We start from the raw sequence: 13005 nt of genomic DNA, 5'->3' as shown, positions 1-13005 counted from the left end.
TCCTCAATTTATATATATATATATGCCTACTGTGTTTATATATATATATATATATTCATATTTTATTCTTCCCATTATGGGTTTTACCCACATTTAATTGCACCAGCATTCAGGGTGGTACTTTACTTTTTGAAGTAGGTAATTTTTATATTTTTTTATGCAATTATTTTCAACTTTATGAGATTAGGTACGGTAGATTTGATTTGAAGGCTTACTGGATTGTAGGGAGTAAGGAGTAAAAAGTAAGGCATTTTTTGATAAAGAATTTGTTATTATTATTATTATTGTATATCGTACATTTATACAACATTTAATTATAATCAGCGGCGCTTCACATCAATTGGTATCATAACATTGTTTGAAATATTGTGCCTTTAAATGTTTTTTTAACTGATTATAGTTGTCTAAGTTTATCTAATAACATGCGTAACTTAAATTATTATGTATTAATTGAGGCCTACCTGTATATGTACTTTAGTGTAGAGCATGTAGGCCTGTGCGTTACCTTTCTTTTATTCATTTCATTGTATAAAAACATCTTGAATTGTTTTTTTTAACTCTAGTGAAAAAGCATTATGCTCGAATTAAGCCTACTAGTATTTGTTCATAGGTGGATTCAATGGGAGCCAGCCCCTATTTCAAAATCCTGGATCTGTCACTGTAACAATTTAAAATGCTTATTAAAGTTGCATGTTTTCTTTTATTTTAGCTAATCATCATGGCTTTAAAAAGCGCATTGTCGCTGGACATGTTGATCAGACGTATGCCATATCCTTCACAGAAAATAATCTGTGACATGATGGATGTAGGTTCAGAAAAAAACAACTGGGAGGCTTTAGCAGGATCAATTAAAGACCCAAAAACAAAAGAAAACAGATATTCACTATTAGATATACAGTAAGTTTCACTTATTCACTTGATGTTTAGTTATTGTTTGTCAAAAAATCGACTACATAACTTAATATAATATATTTATTTTTTTATAATAAATTATATATTTTTATGATGTATTGTCCTCCTGAAAATATTTTTTCTAATGTCACAATAGTTATTGAATTCACAAAAAAAACATATTTACCTGAAAATTGACTAGAATTCAATGAGGTTTTTTGTTCAATTTAACCATTATTTTATAAGTGAAACATTTTTGTTCTTTTTTTCTATTGAAGTGATTACAACAACTACAAAATTGCTTATTCAAAGTCTGATTTTATTAATCTTCATTTTTCATGTTTTTGGGGGACAATGCATCTTTAAAGTATGACCATGTTATATAATGTGAAAGGTATGAAAGCAAAATGTGGAGGAACATTTAGTGGTGTGAAAAGTTTTTATGATAATAAAAACATAGACACTTTTAATTGTAGGCCTATGAACAAATGATTGGTATTTGTATTTTTCATTAAAATAGTGCCTATTTGCAAGTAAAAGAAAAACAATGTTGATCATGATGAATTAATGTGGAGATTTTATCATAACCACTGCAATGTGTTAAAACTGCAACCAAAGAAGAGACATATCTTGAATAACTTACAAGATTTTTTTATTAGACATTTTGGTTTGGAGTTGAAACGGGATAAGAGCATGACAAGGGCAGTGTTGACAAACTGGGGAACTCAAGAAACAACTGTACAGCAGCTTTTTGAGGTTCTCATAGAAATTGGCAGAAAAGATGTGATTACAGAAATTATGCCTGGTAAGCAACATAAAGGTTAGAGTACTAAGAGTGAAAATATCTTGTATAAAAGGTTATGAATAGCCTTTTTTATATAATGTTTGCTAGAAAATCTTAAAATTTAGCTAGGTTGAAAGAAATTCAAATGCAGTGCATGCAGAGTAATATGGAGAACAGAAAACTAATAGATAATTTCTAATTTTAAAGATATCAAGGGCAGAGTTGTATTGTATAGAAAGGGTTTTGATTTTAGCAATTTGTTATGTGCAATTATGAAAAGGAGTGTTGTCTGTTTCGTTTTTACTTGCGATTCAGTTGACGATACTTTGTATACTCTAAGAAACAGGAGTAATAGTATATATTGTAAAGTTTTCTGGAGATTATTTTCTTAATATATATATATATATAGATTACAACCTGGAAACCCAAAAACAACTGGTGAAGCAGAATCCACATCATCTGCTAGGTGAGCCCCAAGTTGGCAGGAATGAGATCCACACTACAATAAGCATTGAAGCAGGCCTGAAAGAGATGACAATTAGTAGTGACACTCCAAGCATAGTAACAACAGCCACAGTGAAAGCAGAAAAAGTACAAAATATGGACACCAAACAAGGTATAGTAGATGTAACTTGTGGACAAATTTGATAAGATCTCAGTTAAATTTGTTGTTTATCTCCTGTCGGGAAGATCATAAAACAACAAGGTATAGCAACCTCATACAGGTAGAAAACAAATAATAATACAAGTAGGATTTACCTCAAAATGTATTATTCGTATTATTATAAAGTAGAACAAACTTTCAAATCATATAATCAAACTTATTAGTGTCTATTATGAATCATATGGTAGATTTACTTGAATACACAACCACAAATATCTTTTGATTCAGGAGTTTGTTTGATGAAGTTGTAATTTAATTATTTGTTTTTCTGTGTGTTAAACAAGTTGAAGAAAAGGTTTAATTTATCGATGTAGTTTTAAACTGTAAATAATAAATTGTAAATTACAAAAAGTCTTAATTAAATATAGTGTACTTTTTCAGTAGCACTCTAAAAGGCAAATAATTAAATATTCATTATGTCTATAATACAGAGCATCTGGAAACACAGAATCTACGAAAAGAAGAGAACAGTGGCAAGGACATCGCTACTTATAGCATGAGCATTTAGAAAACAATGCTGAGTATGAAGCACGCACCAGTGTCAAGTTAAAGCAGTATCATTAACCGACATGCACATAATAGCAATCTTTGTTTCTCACAGATTTCCTCATATTTATCATTAAAAAATTAATTATTTTTAGTATATATAAGTACGTGGCTTAGAATTCCATCTATGCCTGTAAATGCTTATATCATATATATTGAGGTAAATCTATTTTTTAACCTGTTGTCATCATTTTATATTTTTTATATGCAGTACTTGTTTTCTGGCAATAAAGTTGAATATAATGTTTCGAACTCTTCAGTTCAAAACGGTGAATTTTGTTGTGAATACTATTAGCATTTTGCAATGCACGTTCGTTGAGTTTGTGCACTCTTTGTGTTCATAATCAGTGTACTACATAACTGGCTCAGTCTGTATATTGTGCCAGTTCTGTGGTACATATCATTTTGAACCTGAGCTGCGCACAACAAGATCTAATAAGATCGAAACAGTACTGTCTGCAGATTGGATATATATATATATATTAAATTGTGGGTGGAAAGATTTACCAAATTTGTTGTGGAAAAAATGCAAATAAAAAATAGATACTATAGTAATATTAGTTGCCACACTCAGCTCTAACTACTATTACTCAGCTCTGTTAGTAACTTAATAATAACTGTTGAGTGCCATAATGTGTTTGTTTTTTATTTATTTATTTATACAGGTATATTATTATAGTAAAAACTTGCAGCCTGAAGGCTGATATTGTTTAATTTACAAAAAAATATATGAAATTAATTGTTTAAAAAATACAAAATTGATACAAAACATTTAAAAAACACTATTTTACTATATAAAATAAGGTCGATCAAATATTCTACAATTTTATAAAAAAAAAAAATAGAATTTGAAAAGTTAAAGGTGATAATGCGCCCTAGACTGTTATGAAATGAAAATAAATCAACAAAATATTCCAAGTGAACTTTTAATATTATAGGCCTATGTAAACTGTTTACCAATCGAAAAGCATGTGCTTTGCTTACTGATCCGCGCATGCGTCACGCTAACACATGGCGTATGGAAAATGTTATAAATTATGATTACGTCAATTCTGGGCCTTCGTACCTCGATTACGTCATTGTATAGTTGTTTTTTATTTACAAAGCGATAGAGAACCCGGAAGTTTGTGTTTTTTAATTTTCTCAGCTCTCTCCACACGTCCGCTAATAACAAGTATGTGCGGTGCTTATGATGCTGCTACTTTAGGCCTAGGTACTCATCATATTTGTTGATCTTTAGTCAAAGAAAGGTTGTCATTCTTTAATGCGCTGTTAAAACCAGCAGAAGATACGTTGTGTGTGTTACATTCTACATGTAAGTTGTTTATTGAAAGTAGTTAGTGAGTAGCGCCTAGGCAGGCTACATCAATCATACACCACCAGCTGTAAACATTTCGTACCCTGAAAACCATCATGTCTCCCCACGACCACGGGGCTTTGGAATTAATATAGCGGGCCTAACTCTACGAGGCTTCCTGTCAATCATTACCTAGGTATGGGCTAGGCCTACTGATCGTTTAGCTCCCAGACTGAACCACAGATTTACATACTAAGTTAGACATATTTACAAGTACTTCTTCTGCCTAAACATCTTTATTATAATAAATAAAAAGAGGGCCAATATAATAACTACAAATCATATCAAAAAACTGTTTTTTGTGGGGAACATCACCTTCTGCTGAAGTTTTATTTGGCAATTAGATAATACTGTAATACTATATTTTGTAATAATATCCTTTGTGAATCCATTGAGGTTTGAGAACCATCTTACATTTTAAAATGATATACATTTTCCTTCAACAGAGATTTTATTTTATTAGCCGACGTCATTATGGCTCTAAAAAATAAATTGTTGCCGGACATGTTGATACGGAAGATGCCGTTTGGTCCACGCCGGATCATCTGCCGGCTTATGGACATAGACTCAAACACTAATAACTGGGAGGCTTTAGCGGGGTCGATAATTGACCCCAGAACCAAGTCCAACAGATATTCAATAACTGATATTGAGTGAGTTTTAAAATAATTTTATTAAGTATTGTTGGTGTATGATATATCATTTGATATCCTCTGTTGTTTGAAGTATACACTCATCAGGAATATATATATATAAACACATTAGGCATAGAACATTAATTCTAAACCGCCTGGTTTTTTATATATAAATTTAATAAATATTTAAAGAAGAACAAAAATACAACAAACAAGCATCAGGAAGTATGGAATGCAAAATTTGTCAAATAACATTTGGTTCCCACAGTAGATGCAACACAATTAGTTACAGTTCAGGTGATCCATTACTTGCAGTGTACTTCTGTTATTGAGTTGTGTCCATGTGGGAACAAAGCTTAAAGGCCCATTCACACTAGGACAATAACGATGGACGATAACTAGATCAATATTTGTTTACATTGTTACATGGATATAACTTTCTGGCTAATTTTATCAAATTCTAACACGCGCTAGTTTTTTCCTGGAGTAATGTAGTATACAGTAATACTGTGTAAAAAACACATTAGAAAGATATCGCTCAGTTAGCCTAGTTATTTCAAGAAAAAATAAATTATTTTATAAACTGATAAGAATTAAGTTTTGTTTAAAATTAATTACTATGGTCCTTTTTTTTTCTTTTTTTTTCTTTTTTAAGAAATTTTCGCTTAGAGTTGAGAAAAGGCAATAGTATGACAGAAGCAGTTTTGCGAGATTGGGGAACGCAAGAAACAACAGTGGAACAACTTTTGGAGGTTCTCTTTGAACTTGGCAGACATGATGTGATCTCAGAAATCATGCCTGGTAAGATATAATGATGTGATCTCAGAAATCATGCCTGGTAAGGTATAATGATGTGATCTCAGAAATCATGCCTGGTAAGATATAATGATGTGATCTCAGAAATCATGCCTGGTAAGATATAATGATGTGATCTCAGAAATCATGCCTGGTAAGATATAATGATGTGATCTCAGAAATCATGCCTGGTAAGATATAATGATGTGATCTCAGAAATCATGCCTGGTAAGATATAATGATGTGATCTCAGAAATCATGCCTGGTAAGGTATAATGATGTGATCTCAGAAATCATGCCTGGTAAGGTATAATGATGTGATCTCAGAAATCATGCCTGGTAAGATATAATGATGTGATCTCAGAAATCATGCCTGGTAAGGTATAATGATGTGATCTCAGAAATCATGCCTGGTAAGGTATAATGATGTGAATCTCAGAAATCATGCCAGGTAAGGTATAATGATGTGATCTCAGAAATCATGCCTGGTAAGGTATAATGATGTGATCTCAGAAATCATGCCTGGTAATTATTTTTTTTTATTTTATATTACATCTTTAAGCTCTGTCTACACTATCAAACTTCATAAAAAAAAATCAACAAAAATGTGATGAAAAAAGATGTGCCCATATATGGACATGATGATGTCATATCACTACTATATTTGGGGATATCACTTAAGTAAATATTGAATTAAATTAATGGATGTTTTGCTTACACCAATACAAAATTTATTAGTATACTGAACAACTTTTTAATGTTTTATTTTTCAGAGTATCTAAAACAGAAGACAGTTGAAATAGCCAGTAATCCACATGCAAGCGTTGAGATTGTCGGGGAGCACGGGGAGCCACCAATCGGCAAAGATGTGGACGACATCACCACCAGTAGCATTGAAGAAGGCATTGCAGATGTGAAGATAGGTAATACTACCAGTAGTTCTACTCCAAGTCAATCAAGCACAGCTGAACAACCGCAAGGAACGACAACGGTAGTCAAATCGTCCGAAACAGTACAGATAATGATTAAAGCAAGTGAAGAAGGAGGTATATGTAACATGAATATTTCTCATATAATTTACGTTGAAATAAGAATTGATGCTGATTTTTTACCCGACGAATTTGTTCGCGCAAATCCAATGTTTTGTAGAGAATAAAAACGCCAGTAAGCACTCATAGCCGTTACGCTATTGACTATGACCACTAGTATGTTGTGGTAAGGTTTCAACTTCAGGCCTTCTCGTAAAGACCTTTGATAGCCCGCAGCCCGCACAGAGATTGTTCCCTTTTTCTTGCAACCACTGCACTGCACTATGGGCTGGAATATTAAATAGCGTGCCCTCTGTTTTTTGCTCTGTTTCTGAGTGCTAAATTTATTTTTCTAGTGATGGATATCTGTTATTTTTCGTTGAAAACCATAACGTCGAACTTTGATGAAAGGAGAAAACTTGGAGAGGGTGGTTTTGGGTCGGTGTATCTAGGAAGGTTACCAAAAAATGGTGAAGATGTTGCAGTTAAAGTTTTAAAAGAAGTAAGAAATAATTAATTGTGGTATTGGTGTGTCGGTGGTTAACATGTTTGCTTGTCAATCTGAAGGTTCCGGTGGTTGTGCCTAATAACCCTAATGTCCTTGGTTCAAATCGTTACCACAGTACCATTACTAGCTACTGTGTTTATTGTGTAATGAATTTGTTTGTTTATTTTATTTTCAGAAAGAAGAAAAGCACAAAAGTCAGTTCAAAAATGAATTAAAACATTTATCAAGGTGCGTTAGTGAAGGAATCATGCCAAATTATTGCCGATGTTATGGCTACGTAATTACGGTTCCACTGTCTCAACCATTCGGCCACTCACTCACTTGTTTTAACCAATTTCTTGTTCGCCTTGTTGTGGTCATGACAATAAAGTTTTATCTTATCTTATCTTTTTTTTTTTCAGTCTTAGCCACAAACATATTCTTCCCCCAATGGGTTACTCATTTGATGGGCCTGCTTACTGTCTTGTGTATCACTTCATGCCAAATGGTTCACTGGAAGACTGCCTTAGGAACTCCACACCAGATAAATGTCTCCCGTGGAAGTTAAGACTCTCCATTGCTACGGATATTGCTCTCGGAATAGAATATTTACACAGTAAACACATTATCCATAGAGATATAAAAAGGTTAGTATTTAACGTTTTCTACTCCGAGAGTTTTAATATATTTTCCCGCATAGGGTCCATGGGTGATTGTTATTATCATCAAACTTTTATATGTTGTTAATCTATCTTTATCTAGTGCAAATGTCTTATTGGATGCGGATTTTGTTGGGAAGGTCGCTGACTTTGGTTTGGTACGAAACATTGGTAACAAAACACATGTGACGAAGGTCATCATTGGTAGTCCGGTGTACATGTGTCGGGAAGCCTTTCAAGGAGACGTATCACCTACCGTTGACGTCTACAGCTATGGAGTGGTAGGTTTGATTAAAACTATGTTAGTAATGTTCTGCTTCACAAAACCAAGATGCCGCCATTCAATTCTGTACAGGACTTACCATTATTTAACATTCCATGAAACAGAACAAGTAGTTTGAATGTAGCTTATAGTCTGTATGTCGATTATATATGACTTATATCCTTTTTACACTGCATAAATTTTACAACATAATATGATCCGGTGGGTTATGTGTTTTTCTGGGAGAACCTGGTGGGACATTATAGTGTTTTTATCTGGTGAGTCATTAGTGTTTTTTGGGGCCCCCGGTAGGTCATTAGTGTTTGTTTTTTTATGGCCCCCGGTAGGTCATTAGTGTTCGTTTTTTTATGAGACCCCTGGTGGGTCATTGGTATGTTTTTCTTGGGCCCCTGCCCTGCTCGAATTAAATATGTATTGAATCCTGCCGTGCATTATTTCATGCTTTATGTACATTGAGTGATATACTGGTCTATTTAAAAACTCATAATATTATTTGCCTTTCTTTTGTTAGATTCTGCTCGAGTTAATAACCGGCCTTCCTGCCTCTGAGGTGCCAGAGACGCAAGAAGACATCATAACGTATTGCCAAACGAAAGTGGACACGTGTCGAGACGAGTTATACAGCATCATAGATAAGTCTTTAGTGGAATATTGTACAGCAGATTTGGATAGCCTTTACAAATTAGCAGAAGCCTGTCTTGAGCATAGAAAAGTTAAAAGGATAACAATGGAAAAGGTATGTGTTTATATAAGTCTATATGTAACTTTGCCAAATGTCAAAGTTCAACTTTTTCCAGCCAGCTTCTACAGTAGTGAATTCCTTGTACACCATTCCTTGACTTTGTTTGACTACTGTTGATACTGTGACTGTCCAAGATGGTGAAAACCCCTCCCCCTTATATTTCACAAATGAAAATACACAAACCATGCTCCTAGGCTATGTGCCCCTCTTATACACAATGCTAGATCCGGAGTGTTCCTTTTAAACATTCTCTAACCACTTGCCTCGAGAAGAGTATAGTAATTTATCAGCACTGTTTTAAGATATTTCCTCCCACTTTTAACGCACTTATTCCATATTCACAAATTGAAATTGTGACTAACAGTACAATTTACAGCGACGGCTGTACGGCAAGCGTGTGCAGCGATATCCCTAATCTCGCGATTGTTCTGAAATCATATGTACATCTCTAATACGTTGTAAAAATATGGTCCTCGGTCAAGTTGTACAATGTGTATCTTCAGCGGAAACCGCCCATCCGCTCCACGCTTTGTGTAAATAGTCATAAGGAGTGAAATAGAATCTATATTTTTATAATTACTGTTTACACTCGTCTGTGTAAATTGGCCTTTATCTGTAATCTATATAATATAATATCAATAATAATGATAATATTTAATACTAGTTTCCTTATCTTTTTACACAGCTTTTAAGTGAAATAAAACAAATATCGAAATACGAAGGATGATGGAAACTTAAATTGGACAATAACATGTGGGATGTTTAAACCATCTAGAATCATTAACACATTAGGCTGTCTGTCTGTACGTCAGTAACCTTCCATTCTTGCAGAAAAAAAGCATTTTAACCTGAAATATATTTTTGGTTAAGTTTAACAGTAGCTAAACCTAAAATTCGCACACACATGAATGATAAAATGACTAGCGTCATTTAACGAGAAGATAACAATACAAGGAGTTTATTGGCTACAGAGGAGAAGTCGAAAACAGTTACCTTGATAACTGATAAAGTTTGTGCCATCCAGATCTTTCAGTCAGGTTTATCAGTTAGCTAGATTAATTATCTGGATTGGAATGACATGTTCATTATCCAGAATATAGTGAACCTCGTGTTGTAATCAATTCGGGACAATTAATTGAGGTACTGTACCAAATCCAAAAGTGGGATGCTGTATGTAAATTTATCTTAAAATCTAAATACAAAAATGTATAATATATTGTATTTTATCAATCCAATTGAATCATAATTCATATTATATCATATAATGTGTTCGTCGCATGTCAATAATGATATAGTAACCATTTATGTCAAAAAATAGAAAGTCGAAATTTGGCCATCACAGATATTTTTTTTAATGGCCAAATTTCGAACCATTTATGGTTCTGCGCATGTCAATTATGATATAGTAACCAGTTACGTTGAAAAATAGCAAGGTCGAAATTTAGCCATTTGAAAAAAAAAAAATGTTTAAATTACCAATTATCGAACTTTTAATTTTTGATAAAATACAGTTTTCGACATGGTTTCTATGGCACTATAAGATGATAACGCAATATATGCTAAAAGAAATAGCAATAATATCGCATAATAATTGAATTTTAAAAACAAATACATTTTTTTTAAATAGCCAATTTTGGACCATTATATTTTTCGACATAACTGGTTTCTATAGTAATATAAGACGATGTAACATACAGCAATATTATTGCATAATAATTGAATTTTTAAAAATAGCAAATTTTCTATAGCACTACAAGATAAGGCAATATATGGTCATATACAGCAATATTATTGCATAATTGAATTTTAAAAACATTTTTCGAATAGTATAAGGATTTAAAAAAAAAATTTGACCATTTTATTTTTCGATAAAACTGACTATATAGCATAATTGACATGCACAGAACCCATTATTCGACTCTGCGCATTTTTATTATGCTATAGTAACCAGTTATGCCAAAAAATACAGGGATTTTTCCAAAAATGGCCAAATTTCTACCTTTTTATTTTTCGATAAAACTGGTTACTATAGCATAATTGACATGCGCAGAACCCATTATTCTACTCTGCGCATGTTTATTGTGCTATAGTAACCATTTATGTCAAAAAATAAAAGGGTTGAAAAATGACAATTTTCCGAAAATTTTCCTGTACTATAGTACAGGGATTTTTTCCAAAAATGCCCAAATTTCGACCTTTTTATTTTTCGATAAAACTGGTTACTATAGCATAATTGACATGCGCAGAACCCATTATTCTACTCTGCGCATGTTTATTGTGCTATAGTAACCATTTATGTCAAAAAATAAAAGGGTTGAAAAATGACAATTTTCCGAAAATTTTCCTGTACTATAGTACAGGGATTTTTTCCAAAAATGGCAAAATTTCGACCTTTTTATTTTTCGATAAAACTGGTTACTATACCATAGTTGACATGCGCAGAACCCATTATTCGACTCTGCGCATGTTTATTCTGCTATAGTAACCATTGATATCAAAAAATAAAAGGGTCGAAAAATGGCCATTTTTCGAAAATTTCCCTGTACTATTGTACAGGGATGTTTTCGCCAAAATGGCCAAATTTCGACCTTTTTATTTTTCGATAAAACTGGTTACTATAGCATAGTTGACATGCGCAGAACCCATTATTCGACTCTGCGCATGTTTATTGTGCTATGGTAACCATTTATGTCAAAAAATAAAAGGGTCGAAAAATGGCCATTTTTCCAAAATTTCCCTGTACTATAGTACAGTATATAAAAGCACTCAGATAATTTACAGAGGGCAGTATAATGATATAAGCAGTGAGTTGCGCAGATCATAAGTCAGCTCTCCTTAATTGCCTAAGTCACACAGCTGACTTAGGCAGAAACACAAAAAATATAATATATTGATATAAGCAGTGAGTTAGGCAGATCATAAGTCAGCTCTTTTTAATTGCCTAAGTCACACAGCTGACTTGGGCAGAAACACAAAAAATATAGTATATTGTTATAAGCAGTGAGTTAGGCAGAAAAACAAAACAAAAATTATGACTTAGACACTTTTGTTATGAGGCTGTCGATATCATCTATATACAAAAAATGCTACCTTTAAGTAACAAAATGTAATAGCATCAGCTCTTCAGATTAAAATTAACACTGATGGTTTTAGAAAAGGAAAGTAGCAATAAAGCGAAAGAATTTGTAACAATGGGTTAAAAAATATACTATAAAAATGTATTTCTTATTTTATTTTAAAAATCATCAGTCTCCTCTCCTTAATTGCCTAAGTCACACAGCTGACTTAGGCAGAAACACAAAAAACGATCTGAGCATGTGCAAATGTATATAAAAGCATTCAGATAATTTACAGAGGGCAGTATAATGATATAAGCAGTGAGTTAGGCAGATCATAAGTCAGCTCTCCTTAATTGCCTAAGTCACACAGCTGACTTGGGCAGAAACACAAAAAACGATATGAGCATGTGCAAATGTATATAAAAGCACACAGATAATGTACAGAGAGCAGAATAATGATATAAGCAGTGAGTTAGGCAGATCATAAGTCAGCTCTCCTTAATTGCCTAAGTCACACAGCTGACTTAGGCAGAAACACAAAAAATAATAGTATATTGATATAAGCAGTGAGTTAGGCAGATCATAAGTCAGCTCTCCTTAATTGCCTAAGTCACACAGCTGATTTGGGCAGCCTGTACTATAATAGTACATGGACTTTTTCCAAAAATGGCCAAACTTCGACCTTTTTATTTTTCGATAAAACTGGTTACTATAGCCTAATTGACATGCGCAGAACGCATTATTCGAGTCTGCGCATGTTTATTATGCTATAGTAACCATTTATGTCAAAAAATAAAATGGTCGACAAATGGCCATTTTTCGAAAATTTCCCTGTACTATTAGTACAGGGATTTTTTCCAAAAATGGCCAAATTTCGACCTTTTTATTTTTCGATAAAACTGGTTACTATAGCATAGTTGACATGCGCAGAACCCATTATTCGACTCTGCGCATGTTTATTGTGCTATGGTAACCATTTATGTCAAAAAATAAAAGGGTCGAAAAATGGCCATTTTTCGAAAATTTCCCTGTACTATAGTACAGGGATTTTTTCCAAAAATGGCCAAATTTCGAC

General features: G+C 33.1%; 2 protein-coding genes across 4 annotated transcripts; both read left to right on the top strand.

Moving 5' to 3' along the window:
- The first annotated feature begins 108 nt into the window (after nt 1-108).
- LOC144856041 (uncharacterized) lies at nt 109-3103 on the top strand. Its single transcript, XM_078714019.1, has 5 exons — nt 109-134; nt 710-897; nt 1551-1696; nt 2085-2291; nt 2771-3103. Exons 2-5 carry the CDS (start codon nt 719-721, stop codon nt 2845-2847), a joined length of 609 nt encoding a protein of 202 aa, XP_078570145.1. The 5' UTR covers nt 109-134; nt 710-718; the 3' UTR covers nt 2848-3103.
- A 947-nt stretch (nt 3104-4050) lies between these two features.
- LOC144855451 (interleukin-1 receptor-associated kinase 4-like) lies at nt 4051-10862 on the top strand. 3 transcript variants are annotated; one of them, XM_078713314.1, is made up of 10 exons: nt 4051-4200; nt 4706-4895; nt 5533-5678; nt 6446-6718; nt 7057-7202; nt 7384-7436; nt 7610-7834; nt 7950-8127; nt 8641-8865; nt 9557-10861. In XM_078713314.1, the coding sequence occupies exons 2-10, from the start codon at nt 4717-4719 to the stop codon at nt 9596-9598; spliced, it is 1467 nt and encodes a 488-aa protein (XP_078569440.1). In that variant the 5' UTR covers nt 4051-4200; nt 4706-4716; the 3' UTR covers nt 9599-10861. The 3 variants fall into 3 exon arrangements, with proteins under 3 accessions (XP_078569440.1, XP_078569439.1, XP_078569441.1); XM_078713313.1 differs by having other exon boundaries at nt 4689-4895; XM_078713315.1 differs by lacking the exons at nt 4051-4200; nt 4706-4895; nt 5533-5678 and adding an exon at nt 6177-6197 and having other exon boundaries at nt 9557-10862.
- Nucleotides 10863-13005: the final 2143 nt, after the last annotated feature.

Source organism: Antedon bifida, chromosome 11, assembly GCF_963402885.1.
Source record: "Antedon bifida chromosome 11, ecAntBifi1.1, whole genome shotgun sequence".
Classification (NCBI taxonomy): Eukaryota; Metazoa; Echinodermata; class Crinoidea; order Comatulida; family Antedonidae; genus Antedon; species Antedon bifida.
The sequence above is the reverse complement of the archived record's forward strand: the minus strand, read 5'-3'. Positions and strand labels throughout refer to the sequence as shown.